Below are 21,329 nucleotides of genomic sequence, written 5' to 3' on the forward strand. Positions count from 1 at the left end.
CTATACCAATTTACCAGTGAAATATTGCTCAGAATAAAAGGTACATCATTTGATAGGAAGAACATTCGTAAAGGAACATGGCAAATACCAGGCACAAACAGGATTAATCAAATCGACCATGTCCTGATGTTTGCAAGAAACTCGTCATCAATTATTGATGTACGAACAAGAATCTATTATCTGATGGAAAACAAGGTCCACCAAAGAATAGCTAATATAGGAGCAAACAGAGGTAAGAGAAAAATTAAATGGAGTACCGAAAAACTAAAAGATACAGAAATACAAGAACAAAACATAGACATAGACGAAAGTTGGAAAAAATTAGCAAAAAGCATTACAGTAGTATTTCTCCTGTGTTCCTTCAACTTCGTCAAATTCTAGAAATATACACATCGAAAGTTCTACAGACATGACTGTGTTCTAAAGTAATGAATTACTAAGTATTACTAATTATTAAATTTCTCTGTTATATCTTCTGTTACCTCCAGTCATACCTAATTCTGTAACTCATCCTCCTTAGCAGCCTCTCTTCAACCGCGTCAAAATCAAACGCCGTTCAAATCTGACGCCATATTATAACGAGTTGCAAAGGTATTGCTGCAATTGGTGGTAAAGATTTAGAGATTCACTTCTGGCTATTCCGTGCCTTTGAAAACTCGCGATAAGATGGCGGATTTTAAATCAAAGTGCCGCCAACATCAAACGAATCGATGTTTCATTTCTGGTTATTCTGTGATAATAGAGTAGAGGCAAATTGTTGAGAAGGTCAAATCTCACCAAGGGATGTAGCACCACAGGATGATGGATATGTATTAAGAAACTAATATTTTATATAGATTTATTATTAATAACAAAATATACAGATTCGAAACTATCCAATAATAACATTAACATTGTGACGTTGAGATATATTTCCAAAACTAAAAATTAATAACATAGCAAAACAAGAATTTACTAATTAAAAATATATACGATTAAAATTAATATGTTAATTTATTATTTCATTATGATAAATTTATTATCACATATTAAATTCGTTATTAATTAAGCCACGATCGCACTGGAAGGCGTTTGATTTACACCGCAAGTACCATCGCCTCGGTACACTTTATAATAACCTTGTTCTCCCCATCGTTTACCCCACGAATTTTTTATTTCCCAATAAGGAAGATCTTTCTTCAAGTTAGGATATGCTAAAAAAAAAATAATAATATTCGTAGAATAAAAATGTATCAATTAAATTTAATTAATTTTTTACTTACAATGAACACCATATCCTACAATTAAAACGCCATGATCTAAATTTTTTGGATTACAAAGGAGTTTCCATGGGTGAGAAACTCCTCCAACATAAAATTGCATAGCATTCGCGTTTATGGCTATAGCAATGGGACCATTTTGCGTCAACCATTTCGCCATATCATCTTCGTTTTGGCTGATATTTAACGCACCCGATAACTGGACTTTAGATAATGTTTTGTTGAAATGGCATTTTTCGTTTTTACCGTCGTAAGGATAATCGGATTCTAGTTCTAATCCACCTAAATTTTCAATAGCCCTAAAAAATTTATGAACAAATTAACCATCATCATACTTATTGTGTAATAAAAAATAATAATTTGCTAAAAAAATGAATACTAAACAACATAAAAACCAAACAAATGTACTAAAATTTAAACGCTCAAAAATTAATTTGCAATTTTCTACAAGGTTGCCGTAAAAAAATCTTGTTTCGTGACGTCAAAGGGTTTTTATCTTTTCTACACTAATCCTGTAATTACCATAATAATTAATCAAAAGTAATGATAGAACAGGTAATTTTTGGTCGTGTATTAATGGTTAATAACACGGAAGTTTATCGTTTCTATTGAACTTTTAAAGGTCACCGAACGCGAAATAAATCGACATGATTTATGCCTAGTGGGACACTTAATAATGCTATTAAGTATATGCTAATGTAATTTTTTTTTAAAAACCTGTAAGCATTATTGTTAAGCACTTCTAGTTTTAGTTGTTATTCTAATACTAGACCTAGAAACATTCGGGCTGGCTGGCAGCAAAAAAAGATGCGCAAATAGATAAGACTTTGTATTCTTTTCTTTTGTGAAAAAAAAAATCATATTAGAAATATTAGCGTAAACTATTTGTAAGTTAAAAGTTATATTTTATTTATTTATCAGTTATTGATTTTACGGATTCATTGTTAACTTTTCACAATTTGCTATACGAACAGCTTGCGTTAAAAACCTGACAAAGCACAATGTAAAGTTTGATTGGACCACTGAGTGTGAAGAAGCTAAGAGCTTACTTTAGTTACTGCATTATATGGACACCGTAACTAATTGTTTGGCAGCCGAAGTTGAAGCTAAGTAAGAATGGTCGAGTTCTCTATCTACTAGACTTCGAAAATCTACTAGATTTTCATCATTACACCTCCTGACCGCGATTTATGCGAACAATCTTGAGAGAACAATGATTGATCTTTGTGGAACATGTCAACGCGTTTCCGACCTCTGAGTTCACTTTGGTTCCATCTTGAGTGAACAATAACTGATCTTTGTGGAACATTTCAGCGCGTTTCTGACCTCTGAATTCACTTTAGTTCAAAGTTGATAAAACAATGATTGATCCTTGTGGAACATGTCAGCGCGTTTCTGACTTCTGAATTCACTTTAGTTCAAAGTTGATAAAACAATGATTGATCCTTGTGGGACATGTTAGCACGTTTCTGACCTCTGAGTACACTTTACTTGAATAATCATTGACTCTTGTCCCTAACCCTTAATTCAGTCTAGTGAAACATGCTGGCGCGTTTCTAGCCTCAGAGATCACAAGTAGTTGTAGCTTCCTAATATAGAGAATTCAATCTTATTTGTAATCTATTGTAAGCGTTAGTTTGAGAAATTGCCTTTTGTCTTGGATTGCGGCTGCGTCTTATTTACATTCTGTTGTAGAGAACATTGAAGGGAATTTATAGGTATCCCAAGAGCGTGACACCAGTCAGGATTGTCGTGTGAGGAATTCTCTGGACTCTGGATCCGGTACGCCGATCCGGGAACATCAACTTGATCGACTTCAGTTGTTCAGTTTAACAATGGAGTTGTTTATTGTTGTTCAATTGAAAAACCTAACGGGGTCGACGTTGAAACGTAGTAAATCAGTGTGTTTAATACAAATTCATAAATGCTCTGTGTTATGAAGATAGCATACTCAAAGATGCGATTCAGGCCACACTTAAGGATGTTGTTGGAAATCCCCAAACATTGGTCTTAAGACGTGCTAAGGGGCTGCGAACCTCTGTGAACTTTAAAAATGTTTAAATTAATGGTGATCGAACTCTACGACAACAAGAGTTTGAGCGTAAAATGCGCACAGAGTTGAAGTCTCGTATTGAGATGTTATTTTTATTTACTTCTCAAACACTTTTATTTCATAAATCACAGTTCTAATTAACACAATCTTTATTATTCGAAAATATATGGACTCTTACAACCGACATTTTCTACGACTTCTTAGATTCTTGCCGCCAATACGCATTACTACCAACTGTTACATAACAAAACTACCAAATTCTTATTCTATTTCTAACATGACAATGGTGGAAAGGACTTGCGCTTACAATTCCTTAACAGACATCCTCGAATTGTCAAAAGAAAAAGCTAGCTGCCTCCCAACGGACACAGTATGCGCTGTACTACCAGAATACTCATGGTTTAAATACTAAAATTAACGAAAGGCTCAAAGAAACAGTTCTTGATCGGGAGCTTTTCCTCAACAGATACGATGTTTTTAGATGTGATCGACCTCATCGTAGAGGTGGCGGAGTATTATTGGCCATCGATAGTGATATTGCTGTTTCTAAAGTTGTGGTGACCTCTTGCTCACTTGAATTCATTGATTTGGTAGGTGCAAGAGTTGAATTTAAAAAGTCAAAATACGAATTATGAATGTTGTTGTTTGTTACATCCCGCCTGGTACACCTGGAGAAATGTATGCTCGTACATTTGATCACATTGAATCATCACTGGATATGTCATTAGATACTTTGATCCTGGGAGACTTTAATATTCCATCATTTGCTATCATAAGCGATGAACGAGCTGCTACCCTTCGTAACTTTCTTAGTTTTAATAATCTTGAACAATTAAACAACGTGAGTAATATCATAGATAGTACACTCGATCTGATTCTTGCTTCATCACACATAAATCTTAACGTGATACACTCCGATTTTACTCTGGTTCGCGAAGACAATTATCATCCAGCTTTGTTGAGAACTCTAAATATACCTGCACCTCAGTTTTCAACGGTTCAAGACATATATCGAGACGCCCAGTATTGCTTCAAAAGAGCTAACCTGTCTTTATCATCAGTTGAAGTCTCCTGTGATGTTTTCTATACAACATTATATAGTGTCTTGGATGCGTATGTTCCAAAAATCAACGGAGAACCCAAAGAGTTTTTGGAGATTTGTTAATGAGACCAAAAACAGTGCTGTCTCACCAAATATTCTCAAACACGATGGTGAAATTTTTTCCGATCTGCAGAAATAAATGTCAGGTAATGACATACAGTCAAAAACGTAATGCCATACCGCGTATCTCAACAGTAAAAGATCTTGGAGTGTGGTATGATGGCACTTTGTCCTTCAATGAACATATTGACAAAATATCGGTTGGTGCCCTCAGAACGTTAGGGTTTATCACTAGAAATATGTTGGAGTTTACGAATTTAAAAACAATAATAGATCTTTATTCTACGCTGGTACGGAGTCAACTTGAATATTGTTGCATTGTGTGGACCCCATCATATTTAACGCACATTGCCACCATCGAGAAAGTACAGAGGGAGTTCGTTAGGTTTATCCACTACCTCGATTCTGGGTATTATCCACCTAGAGGAGAACTAAACTATATAAATCTGCTACAACGATATGGCCTTCGGAGCCTTGAGGACCGTAGAAGATTGTTGTCTGCGAGGTTTGTGCGCGGTGTGATGTCGGGTGTGCTAGTTGCATCATGGAAATACTAGCTCAATTGAATGTGAGGGTGCCGCGGATGTGCGCGAGTTTATAGTGCTTATATGCCAAATCGCGCTAACACCAATGTGGGGCTAAACTCTCCAATAAACAAACTAATGCGTGCAGCAAATTCGGCCGAGTGACAGTTTGTTCTTGATTTTCTTTTTTTCTTTATCTTTTTTTTGTGTTATTTCTTCTTTTCTTTTAGAATTGATTCTTGTTGATTTATACCGGGTGATTCAGACCACCCGTACCAGGAATTTTTCTCAAAAACGCTATTACCTAAGAAGTTGCAATAAAAAATATGATAATAAAATCGTATATGAAGAATCCAATGTACCAGTTTTTATCAAGCTGGTAATACCGGAAGTTGGTGTTAATGACATCAAATTAAAAATTTTCATATACGAAAAAATATGAAAAGAATATTGTAATCATCAATAGCACTTAAACGTTGCATTAAATCTAAGAAGAGTTACAGTAAATGTTTATTTTTAAAATATCTATTCTACGATAAAACTTAATTCATATGACAACTTGGAAAATTTTTAAGTTGATGTCATTACCACCAACTTCCGGTTACCAGCATAATAAAAACTGGTGCATTGGATTCTTCATATACGATTTTATTAGTTGATTCAAATGTAAAGATATACCTAATCGTTCGGCAATAGTATTGACCAACATTGGTTCTGTATCTACTGGGTAATAATACGCATTTTATTGTTTTTAATATTTACAATTTTTATCCCCTTAATACATTCTAATATATACAGGGTGATTCATAAGTAATGGGCCAAATTGTAAATGTACGTTCAGGAGGCCAAAATAATAATATTTTCATTAACAATAATGGGTCTTAGTCTGCTCCTTACTGAGATACAGGATGTTAAAGCGAAAAAAATAAAATAGATTTTTGTTAATAGATCAGCTACTTTTCTACATAATGACTCATAGTTGACTTATAGTTTTTGTAAGGGTAAACAATAATGTGTGAGAGGATTTGAGTTAACTCGTAGATGTCGCCACATGCGCCATATGAATTAGATGAAATCAGCTACAAATTTTTTATCGCTCATTATTTTACAACATACTTGTTTAATTTGGATAGCCCCATCATTTCTGTAGAAAAAAGCTATACTTCTTTGATCTTGAAAATATTAACGATTTTCGAGATATTTGAATTTTACTAATTCACTACACTACATTTCACGGTGGTCGACGTAGCATTAATCTGTTAAGACACAAGCATGGCATGGAATGTTGACATTTACCTAACCGTAATTGATAATTGATAACAATATTAAACTGAAACCATAAAAAAATTACGTAATAAAACAATTTATTGTACGCCAGTTAATAAAACGAAATACAACATTAGAACAGACTTGAACTAAGACCACTTACGACAACTGTTATCAAAACCTACATGTTAATGTTGTGCGAAGTTAAATTAAATTTAAGCTTAATTATGAGCTACTGCAAAAGGTTTTCAACATGACCACCACCAGCATTTATACACGCATTTAACCGTTTGGTTAAGGATTGTCTGACTTTAAAAAATGTAGCAGGATTATTTCGTATTGAATTGGCTGCATCTTGAATTCTATTCCATAACTCGTCTCGTGTATTTAAAGTAGGTTCAGCATAGACCATTGATTTCATGTAACCCCACACATAAAAATCAAGTGGATTAAAATCGGGACTGCGAGGTGGCCACTGAAATTCACTACCACGTCCAATCCAACGGTGAGGGAATGTTTCATTCAGATGTTCGCGCACAGCACGTGAAAAATGTGGAGGAGCACCGTCTTGCATGAACCACATATTTCTTCTTAGTTGTAATGGAAGATCTCCCAAGAGGTCGACTAAGTCATTATTTAAAAAAATTAAATATGACTCTCCATTTAAATTAGGAGGTAATTCAACTGGGCCCAGTAATGTATTGCCTATTACACCGCACCACACATTTATTTTAAACTCGTGCTGGAAATGTCTATCTTTTTTTAAACGAGGGTTTTCGGTTTCCCAGGCATGACTATTTCGCCAATTAAAAACTCCGCGTCTGGTAAAGGTTGCTTCATCCGTGAAAAGAATGTTATTTAGGAATGTTGGATTATTATTCAATTTTCCTTTTAGCCACTGACAAAATTGAACTCTGATTCGATAATCTGTTGGAAGTAAATTTTGCACAGGTATAAAATGATAGGGATATAAATTTTCCTTGTGTAAAATTCTAGTCACGGATGGTTGGCTTATTCCAGTTGCTGCAGACAATCGACGAGTGCTTATTTCAGAATTTTGCGCAATTCTTACCAAAATTTCATCTTCTTGCTGCGGAGTGATAATCTTAGGACGTCCTGTATGACATTTTGGACGAAATGAACCTGTTTCACCCAATCGATTATAAATATTTTGAAATATCTTCCGGTTTGGCTGCCTTCTGTAAGGGTACATTTCACGATATTTTCTGGATGCTGCTTGCCCAGAAAAACGTTCTTGTGCGTAAACGCATAACATGTCTCTCATTTCTTCGTTTGAAAAGTGATTATGTCTCGGCATTTTGATTTATGTTAGGACAAGAATGAATCAGTTTACTTAACAATAAAATGTTTTAAACTATTCATTAAACGTAAAAGCTCATTGACGTTTCATAATTCATATGGCGCATGTGGCGACATCTACGAGTTAACTCAAATCCTCTCACACATTATTGTTTACCCTTACAAAAACTATAAGTCAACTATGAGTCATTATGTAGAAAAGTAGCTGATCTATTAACAAAAATCTATTTTATTTTTTTCGCTTTAACATCCTGTATCTCAGTAAGGAGCAGACTAAGACCCATTATTGTTAATGAAAATATTATTATTTTGGCCTCCTGAACGTACATTTACAATTTGGCCCCTTACTTATGAATCACCCTGTATATTATTAGTATATTATTTTCACCCTCTACCCTCTTCCTCCATTTCCATACCCTCGGCTCCTCGGCCCAATCATCCCCTCATCCTTCCCTTTGTCTGCTTACCCCCACAACCTTTCTCATCCATCGTTTCCCCTCTCTCCCCTCTCCTAAGATCTGCCCTCGGTCCAACTCCTCCTCCCTCAACTCACTGCACCCATTCAACATATGTTCCAACGTTTCCCATTCCTCCCTGCATAGCCTACACCACCTCTCCTCATCGGCCATCCAGTATCTGTTAGCTCTCTCCTCGTTTCCACAACGGAACCTAGCCACCAACTTCTTCCCTTCCTCATCTCCTTCCAATAACAAGTATCTAGGCAGCCCCTCCGTTATTATGTCCCTGTACCTTTCGTTATACCTCCCCTCTTTTATTTGTGTCCTTCTTTCCTGTCTCTGCACATCTCGGTCCCTATCTCTCAACTCCCTCCACATCTCCCTACCCACCCTTCGTCTACTATTTATCTCAGTTACCGAGTAGACCGCTCGTCTATAATAGTTGTCTCTGTCTCCTTTCCCATATCTGATCTTTCCCTCTCTAATTTCCCTCCAACACTCCCCCAAGATCCCGCAGTTTGGCCTCCCTTCTATTCTTTCTTCATATTTCACTGCTCTCCTGCCCACCTCCACTCTGACCTTATCCACCTTTACCTCTTCCCTCACCATATACCCCGGTGTTTCTCTCGCCACCCCAAGCACCCATCGCCAGTATCTAGCTTGCACGTCCTCCAGCATTGCCTACTCTCTCCATCCCCATACCTCTGCTCCATACATCACACTGCTAACCAGGCCTTCAAACATAATCTTCCTCGCTGCCACATTCCTTCCAAAAACTCTCTTCCCCCAACCCCATACTTGTCCCATCACCTTATTCGCCTTTTTTGCCATAGCTATCACATGCGACCCCTCCCTGTTGTCCTCCCTGAACACATACCCCATGTAAGTATACTCCCTAACCTCCTCGATCTCTTTTCCCTCCCATCTCCAGTTTTCTGTTCTTTTTCTCCCACCCTTACAAAACTTCATCATCCTTGTCTTCCCCACATTCACTTCCAGCCCCTTCCCCCTAAAATATCTTTCCAATGTCTTTATCATATCTTTCATCTCCGCCGCTTCTCTCGCCATGACCACGATGTCATCCGCGTATGCTAACATATGCACCTTTCTACCTCCCACCACCAACCCTCCCATTTGCCCCTTCCCCAATCTATCCTCCAGGTCCGCCGTATACAGTGCAAACAGACTTGGGCTCAGCGGACATCCCTGGCTCAGTCTCTTCGTCGTCCAGACCACGTCGCTCAGCTTATCTCCCACTTTTATCCTAGCCATAGTCTCCATGTATATTTCCTTCACTCTCGCAATTAGGTGTTCCGTGATCCCCCTCCTCCCCATCTCCTTCCACAACTTTCTCCTATCCACCTTATCAAAAGCCGCCTTCAAATCTATAATTAGGGCGTACAATTTCCCTCCCTTCTTATCCAGCTCTCTATCTGCCAGATGCTTCAACACGTACACGTTGTCGATTGCTCCCCTTCCCTTCCGAAAGCCTGCCTGCCCATCCGGCAAAATTCCCCCCAACTCCATCTCCTCCTCCAGTCTTCCCAGCAGTATCTTCGTGTATACCTTGTATGCCGAGTCTAGTAGGTTAATTCCTCTGTAGCTCTCTACCCTTCCCTTATTACCCTTTTTATATACTGGGCAAATTACCCCCACTTTCCATTCCTCCGGAAACCCACCCCCTCTCCATACGCTATTCATCCCCTCCAACAACTTCACTCTCACCACCCTTGATGCTTCCAACCATGCCTCGTTCTGGATCCCATCTTCCCCTTCTTCAATCCCCTAAGCACTGCTTCCATCTCCTCTTCTGCTATCTCCTCTCCCCCATCTCCCTCATAGCCTCCCAAACCCGTTAGCCTCGTTTCAACCCCTCCCAATAATCCCATAAAGTAACTCTTCCAATCTGTCATGTGTATTTCGCTGGTTATCCTCTCCCTACCCTTTTTTCTCTTTTTCAGATACCTCCAGACCTCCCCTTCCCTTGTTATCCTTCTAATCTCTGCCGCCTCCTTCTCCCTCAGTTCTGTTTTCTTTCTACTGCATAACTCTCTGTATCCTCTCCTGGCCTCCCTATATCTATCCACCCCTATCTTCCCCCGTCTCCACTGCCTCAACCTCCTTCTCGCCTCCCTCTTCGCCTTCCTACACTCGCCATCATACCAGTCGTTCCTCCCTACTCTGTATCTACTGGGTATTTAGAATCTTTAATTTCTCGTTTTCTCCATTTTGGTGACCCACATTCATTCAATGACTTAAAAACTGATGACTGATGGACCTTGATCAGTTAAAATTTCAGTAGTTGCATCAATAGATTCTAATGTTTCAACAACTTCCTCACCAGCGATTTCAACTTCAACAGTACTAGCTAGATCGGTATCTAAACTTTGCTCAAAATTAATATTATCGTCGTTTATATTTTTTAGATCACTTTCAGCGTTTACTTGTGATGGTACATAAATAACATTTATGGTTTTAGCGTTTTTAACATCCTTCGCTGTAATTAAAGCATTATCATCACTGTAGTTATCTTCGAGCGAGGGTGGTTCGTGCAACAAATGCATGATTACATCTATTTTCAAATCATTTTGACGTTTCATTTTACATATTATAAAAAAATATAACCACTTCACCCACTTTCAAACACAAACAGCGAAAAAGCGTCTTTACTAGGCAGCACAGAAAGAAAGAATGACGAAATAAACGTCATGTCGAAACACGTGTTTTGCTAGAGTAAATAAAATACTAAAAAGAATTGATATATCGGTTCATTGGTAACCAGAATCACCAGATGAATTAGAATATGAATGAACACTCTATGAAAAACGGTTCCTGGTTAAATTATAACATTACTACGATTTTATAAAAACATATCTACCAGTCACTATTTATCTATAACATTTTTCGTTTGACTACAATAAAATGAAAAGTTGCTGGTGCATAAAATCATCGTCTGGGCAAAGATGGGTTAAGACAGCTAAACCCAAATGTTTCTAATTCTAGGTCTAGTGTTATTTCTAGTTTTAGTTGTTATTAAGCATTAGATTGTTGTATATTTTATATACGATTATACATGATTTATGTCTAGCGGGATTCTTAATAACGCTAATGAAAAAAAAATTTTTCAAACCTGTAAGCATTATCCATAAGTCCACCTCCACATCCTTCATCGTAAGAGTCACAATCGACTAATTCTTGTTCAGAGAATTCAAGTAAATTTCCGTATTTAATCGCGTATTGTCCTTCAACATTTCCAGTTGTACTAAAGGCCCAACAACTACCGCAAGAACCTTGATCTTTGACTGGGGTTACCGCATTTTTATCTTTCCAACTAAACTCGGTAGGAAGATCGATATCGGGAATCTCCGCTTGCGCGAATGGTATTTCGTTTTCAACTCTATTATTAATTTTCAATCCCAAATAGTTTCTTTTAAACTCTTTCGGTGTTAAATCGGCGAAACGGGTTATTCCGTAAACGGCAGATCCCCTTTCCGCGAGATTTTGCAATTCAATCACTTTTAAATTTGTTTGAAAAATTTTAAACCGCCGTGATCGTTCAATTTCGCTGTCATAAGTGATATCATATTTGTTCAAAAACTCGTTAAAAGCGATATTATCGAGACGATCTTGGTTGTAACGAAGAGATCTTTTTGATCTTACTTTTGTTTGTTGATCCCCGCATTTTACAGTCGTTTCGGTTCCACCGGGTTGAATCCAAGGACGGGACCAAATTTCGATTTCGCACAATCGTGAATTTGCTTCTTTAGCCGTCCCGCAAATGTTTGCGTCGGTTGGGTCTGTTTTTGGACAATCAGTTAGCACAATTTCAGCTTTTATTTTGTATAGAACTCCGGCTACAACTTGTTTGGTTACGGTATGAATTTTTACTATTTTATATTTTGTGGAATCTGAGGAAACTGTGTCGAATTGTTTTACTGCCGTTTGAGTCATTTTTATTATTTCCGGATCGTCCGCTGATGCCTCAATGGGAGCTCCAACAATTTGTCGTTTTCTTCTCCTGGAATTACAAAAATAAAGATTGTTAAGAAATGTTAAGTATCAAAACCAAATCATTTTATTAAGAATTTATTAAATATTTTGGAGGAAAAAGGAAACTATATGTTTCTTATTGTGTTAAATCATACGTATCTCGAACGATTGTTTTCATAATTAATTTGTAATTCGTTTAAAATGAACCGGAAATATTACTAATTGGAAACTTGTGGATTTCTTTTTATTAATAGAACAGTATTGATTTCATTATTAAAAGAACTGCTACAAAATGAAAACCAAAACTAAATCGAAGATCTAAATAGATTACTGAAACATACAGACAAGAAAAATGTAGTAATATATAAATTTGTAGGTACTAATATTATAATAAAGTTTGTAGATGTTAGAGAAGACATGTTGAGAAAATACGAAGCTTCAAATGGATCAAGAGAAATTAAATCTTTTCCGTAAATATTAATACAATAAATCATGAAATTACAATTTCAGATTTGCAATGCTGATGAAACTGATATGTTATGCGCGCATTGAACACAAACCTTCAAATATTAAAATCGGCAACTAGAAGAAATGTAATTAAGAAGGCAAGTTAAGTTAGATCGGTAGTGGCGGCCATCTTGATTGTATTTTAGATCGAACGTTTCGGATCATTGACCCCTACTACCAAAATTTCAAATGGAAAAGATATTAAATATTATCATGACCAAGAGGTATTGTAGCAACTCGGCCAGAAGCGTCCTCGGCTTAATTTTGACCAAAGAATGTATGTTTTTGCATGATCAAGCCAAAGCCAAGACATTACAATATGTCTTGGTTAATATTATTATCGTTGTGGTACAAACTATGGAGGCGTGATAGCCTAATGGCAAGTCATTGGACTCATATCGTTCAACTGTGCTGGATCACAAGACACATCCTAAAATATCAAGACTTCTACCAAGCCACCATTATCCCAATACCTGCTTTCGCAATGCAAGCCCAACCATCAATTCAGATTGAGCCGCCACCATTCAACAACCCACCAAACTGCCAGGATAGTCACAGACACAATGAATAAAACAAATACATCACACAGCTCTAATATCCCTAGATTTAGAAAAAGTCTTCGACACCGTGGATTAACGGTTTAATACACAAAATGACATACAAAAAATACTACCACTATTTAACAAAACTAGTCCACAAATACCCCAACCAGAAAAATGCAACAACTATTTAATCAGGCAACAATTTAGCAACGTCGATCGCTTCGCTTCTCTCTGGATGGGCCATTACTATGCTTTTATACACGTTTGTTTGTCTCACAATAATTGTCGACCCCCTCCGTCCTCGATCGTCCAATATTTGTAAACTCTGGCGTGTTAACTATTATAAACAAAAGTAAATCAAAACACCTATCTAGAGAGAAGCGAAGCGAAGAACGTTACCAGATCGTTGGAATTAGGAGTCCCACAAAGACCCCATTTGAAGAAATGGGGGGAGAGGTTTGAATATATCTACTTCAGTGATATACCCAAAATCCCCCAAAACAAAAATAGTTACCCCCGCCTCCTTCAATGCTGTTATCAAATCTTTAATACATCAATATCCCTAAAACCTAAAACAAATAGCTAAAGGTCATCCTGCATAAAAACTCATCTTCTTCAAACACATAACGAACAATTAAAACAATCTACAACGTTTTCTAAAGAGACGGCTCATTTATACCAGAATAATCACACTTACATTAACATACCAGACATCAATTTGGTCCAACACAGAACAGCCCTCCGTATCATAACCAATTCCAACAGTATACAATTGGTTTCAGACAGTGCTGTCTGAAACCAATTGTTGGTCATTCTTTTGAGGTCGTCTGTCCAGCGTATACAGTGTGGTTCAAATTTGATGTCCGAGGCTATCTCGGAAACTATAAGAGTTAGAAAAAAAGTAGCTTACATGTCATGACCTCGTTTTTCGAGAAACTGCTAATGCCAAAAACCTCAAAGCGCTATCGTCTTTTGTTTTTCCCCCTAGAGGCCAAAATTGAAAATATCGTAAAACCAGCAAGTGCAATTATCTTGGTTATTATTATAGGTGGAGTGTTACAACTAAGACATTATATGGACACTTTCTTACAGAGAATCTGATAACGTACTGATTATTCGCTTATTAAATTCGTTATTTTTTTCTGATTACAAAAATATGGGGTTAGATAGGTCTATTTCTTATTGTTTTAGAATAAAGCTAAGAATAAACTTTTTTTTAGTGTCATCAAAGAAATTAAATTTAATGTTCATCCATCATTTGGTTACTGCTTCGTTCATTTTGTTGCCGTGTTCAATGCTATCTCTAGCGTTGTAGTATGCCATAAGTGCCATTCTAGAGTGACTTTTAGTCATACCTCAATGCACGGCTTGAGCTTTAAAATAAATGTTACATGCGAAAAGTGTGACAATATTAGTAGTGTTCCGAACAGTCCATTTATTAGAAATGCGTATGAACTGAATAGACGAATAGTATTAGCAATGCGTTTATTGGGAATCGGTATGAATGGATTGATCAAGTTCTGTGCCTTCATGCATCTGCCTCGACCGATATTTTAAACCATTTATGCAGCTGCTACAATTTCGGTCGCCGCTCGATCGGTGTGTCAAATTAGTATGGAAGGAACAGTGAAAGAAGAGAAAAAAATGACTTCTGCAGAAGGACGAGATGGTAATCAACTGACTGTCTCTGGCGATGGGTCTTGGAGAAAACGAGGATTCGCATCGCTTTTCGGCTTAGCTTCTTTAGTTGGCTGTCATACCGGAAAAGTTGTCGACATCATCGTCAAATCTAAGTACTGCAAAAGTTGTTAAACTTGGGAAAAGAAAAAAAATAGCGAAGAGTATGCGGAATGACTTAAAACGCATAAGACAGTTTGACAGGCAAACCATGAAGGTTCTGCAAGAAAAATTGAAATAGACTCAGTAATTGAGATGTTTAAACGTTCCCTTAGTCTGTATAATGTTAAATAAATTTGTTACATCGGCGATGGCGACAGTAGAACTTTTAAAGGAATTATAGATGCTCAACCTTATGAAAATACTGTTGTGCAGAAAAAAGAATGTATCGATCACGTAACAAAACGCATGGGAACTCGATTGCGTAACGTTAAAAAATTTAAAAAAAGCCATGGTGGAAAGAGTAAATTAACTATTAAAACTAAACTTATTGACGATTTGAGTAAATATTATGGTTTGGCAATTCGGTGTTCCTCATTCAATAGAAGATATGAAGAATGATATTTGGGCAACTCTGTTTCATAAATTGTCAACAGACGAGAAGCCTCAACATGACAAATGCCCGTCAGAAGAAGATTCGTGGTGTGCGTTTCAAGTAGCTTTTGCTGAAGGAAATAATTATAAACACCCACCACCAACGAAACCGGAAGTTTTTGAAGCGATTCAACCTATCTATGAAGATTTAAGTAGAGGATTTGCTTGAGCGTTGCATAGGAGGATACACTCAAAATAGCAATGAAAGCTTTAATTCATTAGTAAAAAATATTGGATTTAAGTACAGATATTGCTGTTAGTATTTATAACGATGGACTGAGTGCAGTTTTAAAAATAATGGAGCTTATGGAAATAACAATAATTGGCTATAACTGTTACAATTTCTGCCTCGAAGCCGATGCGAAGCGAATTAAATATTCCGAGCACTCGTTCACCTATAAAGCAAGAAAGGCGCGACAATCCTTAACAACAGCCAGAAAACTGCGAGCAGAGGAAAATAGCAGCATTGAGGGTCAACTTTATGGTGCTGAAATAGCTGATTAATGATAAGATCCCATACAAAGTAATTTTTTTAAATTTATATGCGAACTCTCGCGTTCTAAAACTTTAAAGCGTTTTTTCTCGAAACTACATTTTTCAATCTAGCGCCACAAATAACTTTTACAATTTTTGACAACTTCAGATTTGAACTGCACCTTTAGAAATAGATTATTTAAGGAAAAGCGTAGCGATTTTTCGCAATATTGATTATTTCAGCTTTTATAACCAATTTCCGGCGAAATTTTTACGAGAAAAGCACTTCTTGATGTTTAAAGGTATGCCATTTTTACAAAAATAAATTTTTTGACAAACCGCTACGCTTTTTTTTAGATTTTGAGCTAAACTTTGAAAAGAACTTCCGTTTTTTATTCTAGGTTATGATTTGCGTCTTCTATATGTCGCGCAGAAGAGCGCCACGAATAAAACAAACCTGGATTTAATCTGTTGTACGACGACTATTAAAAAAAACATTTCACGAAATTCATGAATATAGCTTTTAAGATGTATACAATAAGCATACGTTATCTGTCTTTTTACCTTAATATTCCCAGTTGAAAAAAAAATCTCAAAGATAACCTTTGAAAACAGGCGTCTAATATTACCCCTTAAAGTAACCACGAAACATCAATTCTTTCGATGCAACAACATTTTTCCACAAAACTAAGACATCCATTTTGAATAAACTCAAACCACCGAGAATAAGTACACACTGCCGTGTTGCCACCTTTGCAGCAGCAATATTTCCTTTCTGTCTATTGAAAATTCCCTTTTAGCCACCAAAATTCCCTTCAAGAGGCTATTGCACCGACATTTTGTTGTTAGCAACTATGAAAAAATTTACCTCAAAAAAAAAAAATTTTTTAAGTGAAATGTTGTGTATTCTAAAGGTATATTTTATGTATTCTTATATTTTATAGGTGCGAAATGTCTGTGACCAATAGAAAAAAATTCCCTTTTTTACGTAAAGATTTCCTTTTTCCCTTCAGGTGGTAAAAATTCCCTAAAAAGGGATAACTCCCTCGAGGTGGCAACACTGACACTGCCAGACTCCACGTTCATGCGCATGTGCATGAAATGACTTGGCTGAACTTGCATAGTTTAGATACGACAATAAGCCCTAAGGAATTCTTTTTTGAAAATATTATCACAAGCTGACGTATGTTGAGTTACGCCAGTTTGTAAAATAGCTGAGTTCAAGAACTGCCGATACGTCGCGCCTAAGCTTTTCTGTATTTCCAAACCCACTACGAATTTACGTACGCCACTTTGTGAGAAGAAAATCTATGCCTACAGAAGTGTACCTACAGTCTTATCTAAAAAAATTTTTAGATTTTGTTGAGATATGTCAGTTTATGATATTAACGACGAAATATGCGCAAAATTGGAACAGAAGTTTTCTAATAATAATCTACATATACAGGGTGATTCTCAACCTATGCGCATAACCTTGGGGATTTGTTCCTCGAGACAAATAATGGGTAATAGGTGAAAAAAGTTGTAGTAAAAGATTTTAGCTTCCTTCCCGGAAGATGGAGGTGGAGGTAGTCCATTGGCCTGGCCCATCTCAATCGCCCGACCTCAATCCTCTTGATATTTATTTTTGGGGTCACTTAAAACACATAGTGTACGTTACCGAAGTTAATACTGAGTAAGAATTGCGAAATGAGATACAAACTGCTGCCGAGATAATCCGCCAACACCCTGGTTTAGGCCGCGCTATAATATCATCTCCAAAGTGTACAAAGTAGTCTTTGCTTCCAGAAATCATTCTACACAGCAATACCAAACTATCTCATCTGTTTAAAACTGATACCACCATACTTATTTCATCTTTTGCAAAAAAATGTTTACATACATTTTGAGTGTGTCGTTTACTCACGCCCTTCTGAATGTAAGAGGTGACTACACAAATAATGCATGGTGAAATTTACTAACGAGATGAAGAATGACATGTACAGATCACGCAATATTGAGAACATCGAAAAGAATCAGATAAAACTCCGGCGAAAAAAGGTCAGGCAGCCTTCCTCTGTTTCGTTGATCTAACCAAAACGTTCGACAAAGTAAGGATAAAAGAATTAGAACAGGGCAAACTTTACAAGGTAAACAATGAACGCTTACAAAATTAAGATTGTGTGCTAAGCAGATGATGCCGCCCTCTTGGTTCATACTGAGGATGTCATACAGTGGTTAATACAGGCATTTAACATTGCAGCTGAGGAAATCAATACTGAGCAAGGATTACGAAATCAGATACAAACTGCTGAGGAGACAATCCGCTAACACTTTGGTTTAGGCCGCGCTACTGGGACATCGTGGATTCAATGAGCCCAATTGTGTATAGAAAATATTAGAAACAACATAGAATATGTATTCTTGATTTGAAAATAAATTTCATGGATATCTAGGAAACTAAAAAAACTTTTGCTACAATTTTCTTCACCTATTACTCCTTATTTGTCATGAGGAATAAATCCCCAAGTTTATGCGTATAGGTTGAGAATCACTCTGTATAGTTTCAAATTACTGCATGTATTCACTGAACGGGGTATAGTTATAAATTAGAAACACATTAAATCTAATAAGTTTCTACAATAATAATTATTATTGTATATTAACCAGATTTTCTCATCTCATTTTCTTCACTATTTCTACTTCCACGAACACTCTATTTCTTATAATTACTAATAAAAAATAATGGTTATTATTATAAATAGTAACATACAGTTCAATTTATTTTGATGGAGATTATTTAAATATAAATATATTGATTATAAGTATCAACAAACATAAAACATCCCTTATTAAAACGATATTTTTAGCCCGTTAGTACATCTAACAGTTCGGCGATCACCAGCGTGAAAACCACCTGGACTATGTTTCGCAATAATAATCGTACAAGAAAAAGTATGATAATGGGGATCTACTGGACATTGAAGAATATCAGAAGTCGTTCCTTTTGGACACTGAGATACCCCAATTTCCGCCTTAACTGTATACACATCATCATTCGGGCCTTGTTTAAATGTTTGATAAATGTTCATAGGTTTCAAACGGTTATGAAAATGTGTTCTACTATCTAAAAGAGGGATTGTTTCCAATACGTACATTGTTCCGTGAGGGGAGGCGTGCAAATCACGTTTACTTCTAAATTTTGATACTTTTGCATCGCAAGTAACGGTCGTTTGTTTTCCGTCTGGTAACCAAGGGCGATCCCAAACTTCAATTTTACATGTTTTTGGAGTTGATCCCGATTGGATTCCACATAATTTCGCATCTTTACTATCACTTTTTAAACAATCGGAAATAGCAATATCCGCAGAGATTTTCGTTAAGCTGCCTGCAACAACTTGAGTAGTAGCTGAATGGATTTTAACGACTTTATATTTGTTGGAATGTCCCGATTCGCCATCAAGTAATTTTAAAGTTGATTCGGCTAAAGAAATTATTTCTGGATTGTCTACTGATGTTGGAGAAACTCCTCCAGGTATACCGGCTCTTTTATATCTTTTACCGCCTTGCTCGACATAATGACATCGCGAACTAAGAATTTTCGGATTTACAAATGTGTTTGGAACATAAACTTTAACTTTGCAAACTTTCGTTGTGTTTGGAATAAGATCTGAATGGCATTCTTCATTGTGGGAGTGATTAACGAGGAAATTATCGGTTGTTGTGGTTTTAGTTTCCGGACAAATTGAGTCTACTATTTTTAATTTTAAATGATAAACTAATCCTTCTATATCGGAACGTTGTAGTTTCACTACCGAAGCTGGAATTTGTTTAAAATCATCGTCGTCGGTGTCATCAAGCGAAGATGTTACAAAGTTAGCTAAGTTTCTTAATAAAATTTTTTCATCTAACGCTTCTAAAGGGGTGCCTCTCTTTATTTTATTCTTTTTTCCATTGTTATCGTTATTATCGTCATCGCTACTTGAACTAGAGCTTGTATCGTTGTTATCATCGCCATTTCCATTTTTATTGTTATGGGACTCTTTACCTTTTACGTAACTTTGCCGAACGTTGTTATCTTCGCCATTTCCATTATTACCGTTATTATCATCATCAGAACTACTACTGCTACTACTACTGTCGCTTCGGCGAACTCTTTGATGTTCATGACTACTAACAGAAGTATCATTACTTTTCGAATCTTCAGATGTGTTTAATTCGCGGACGGTTCTTTTATGATGTTCCTCACTCGATGTTTCGTTACTGTTTGATTCTTCAGAAGTATGTAAACCCCTTTTACGACGAACATCGTAAAATCTATTGTCTTCGTCATCCATACTTCCTAAGTCTAAAATTTGTAGTGGCGCATCTGAATAAACCGGGGTGTCTAAACGATTTTCGAAATCTTCGTTTTCAAACATGTAGTTGAAAAGATCATCGGAAATTATTTGCATTTCGATGTTGCGAATGTCTTCGGGTGTTAATTCTTTTGGTTTTTGAGTGGTCGTTGTTTTAATGATCGCTTCTTCCGGGAATGAGTATGTTTTAGAGGTGCAATTATTTCGTATTATAAATTTGTCGTTGGATATCCAAGGTTTTTGCAAAAATTCGATTCTGCAATATTCCGAATCAATAGATTCGTCCAATTCGCAACTGGATAAAATGATATCGGCGTTTCTTAAACATTTCGATGAACCAACTTTGATTGTAGCGCCAAATTTAATTCCATTAACAACCTACAAAATAATAATATTTTCATTATTTTGTAATTAGTGGTAGTATAATTTGATGTTAATTGAAAATTAAGTTTTAAAAAAATCCTACTTGGCGTTCAAGGTCGATTAATTCCAAGAGTAGTTGTCTTCTATCCCTTACTGATTCGATATCTTTCATGGCCATTTCTAACAATGGATCTACCCCCTCGGCGTTTGTATTTATTTTTGTTGGACATCCAGCGCATTCTTCCTAAAAATAAAAAAAAATTTTATATCTTTTCGATTAGCATTTAAACAAAACATTAATTGTGTAATAAACTGGAATTGTCTATATATTTTTCTTCATCTCATTTTGCATTCCAAATAAAATTGCATCATTCCGCGTAGATTTAAAAAAACCATTCTTGTGTAACAACAACAATTTCAAGTAATGTTAAGCGATAAAAAAACATCGGATTGATGCATTCTTCCGTGTAATAGTAAAGAACGCCTACTTAAGTGCAGGAGGTCATAAATCATGATCTCGGGGTTTAAAAAATATTACCCAGTCTCTCGATTATATGATATTTTTACACTTTGATCTCATAAATGTTACCAATACATTTACGGAGATAATGTTTGTAATAATAACGATTTCAATTGGGACAATAAACAAGATATTAAAATAAATAGTTTTTTATGTATCAAAGGTTATTTTCTGTATATCACACATTTGTATTTACTCGAGTGCTAAATTTAATCAATAAAAATCGATGTTTGTAAGCATTGTAACTTAAGCCATTCTTAAGCCAAAAAAATCGATTTTGTAT

General features: G+C 36.2%; 1 protein-coding gene across 1 annotated transcript in view; it reads right to left on the reverse strand.

Moving 5' to 3' along the window:
• Nucleotides 1-824: 824 nt before the first annotated feature.
• Nucleotides 825-21,329, reverse strand: part of LOC111414678 (uncharacterized) — a 28,959-nt gene continuing 8,454 nt past the window's right edge. The window contains exons 3-7 of the mRNA XM_023046076.2: nt 20,630-20,770; nt 18,962-20,541; nt 11,173-12,060; nt 1,263-1,558; nt 825-1,193 (exon numbers count right to left, since the gene is read on the reverse strand). Of these exons, the coding sequence (XP_022901844.2) occupies nt 1,045-1,193; nt 1,263-1,558; nt 11,173-12,060; nt 18,962-20,541; nt 20,630-20,770 (3,054 nt within the window). The 3' untranslated portion in view covers nt 825-1,044. The remainder of the gene's footprint in view (nt 1,194-1,262; nt 1,559-11,172; nt 12,061-18,961; nt 20,542-20,629; nt 20,771-21,329) is intronic.

This window comes from Onthophagus taurus, chromosome 7, assembly GCF_036711975.1.
Source record: "Onthophagus taurus isolate NC chromosome 7, IU_Otau_3.0, whole genome shotgun sequence".
NCBI classification, from domain to species: domain Eukaryota; kingdom Metazoa; phylum Arthropoda; class Insecta; order Coleoptera; family Scarabaeidae; genus Onthophagus; species Onthophagus taurus.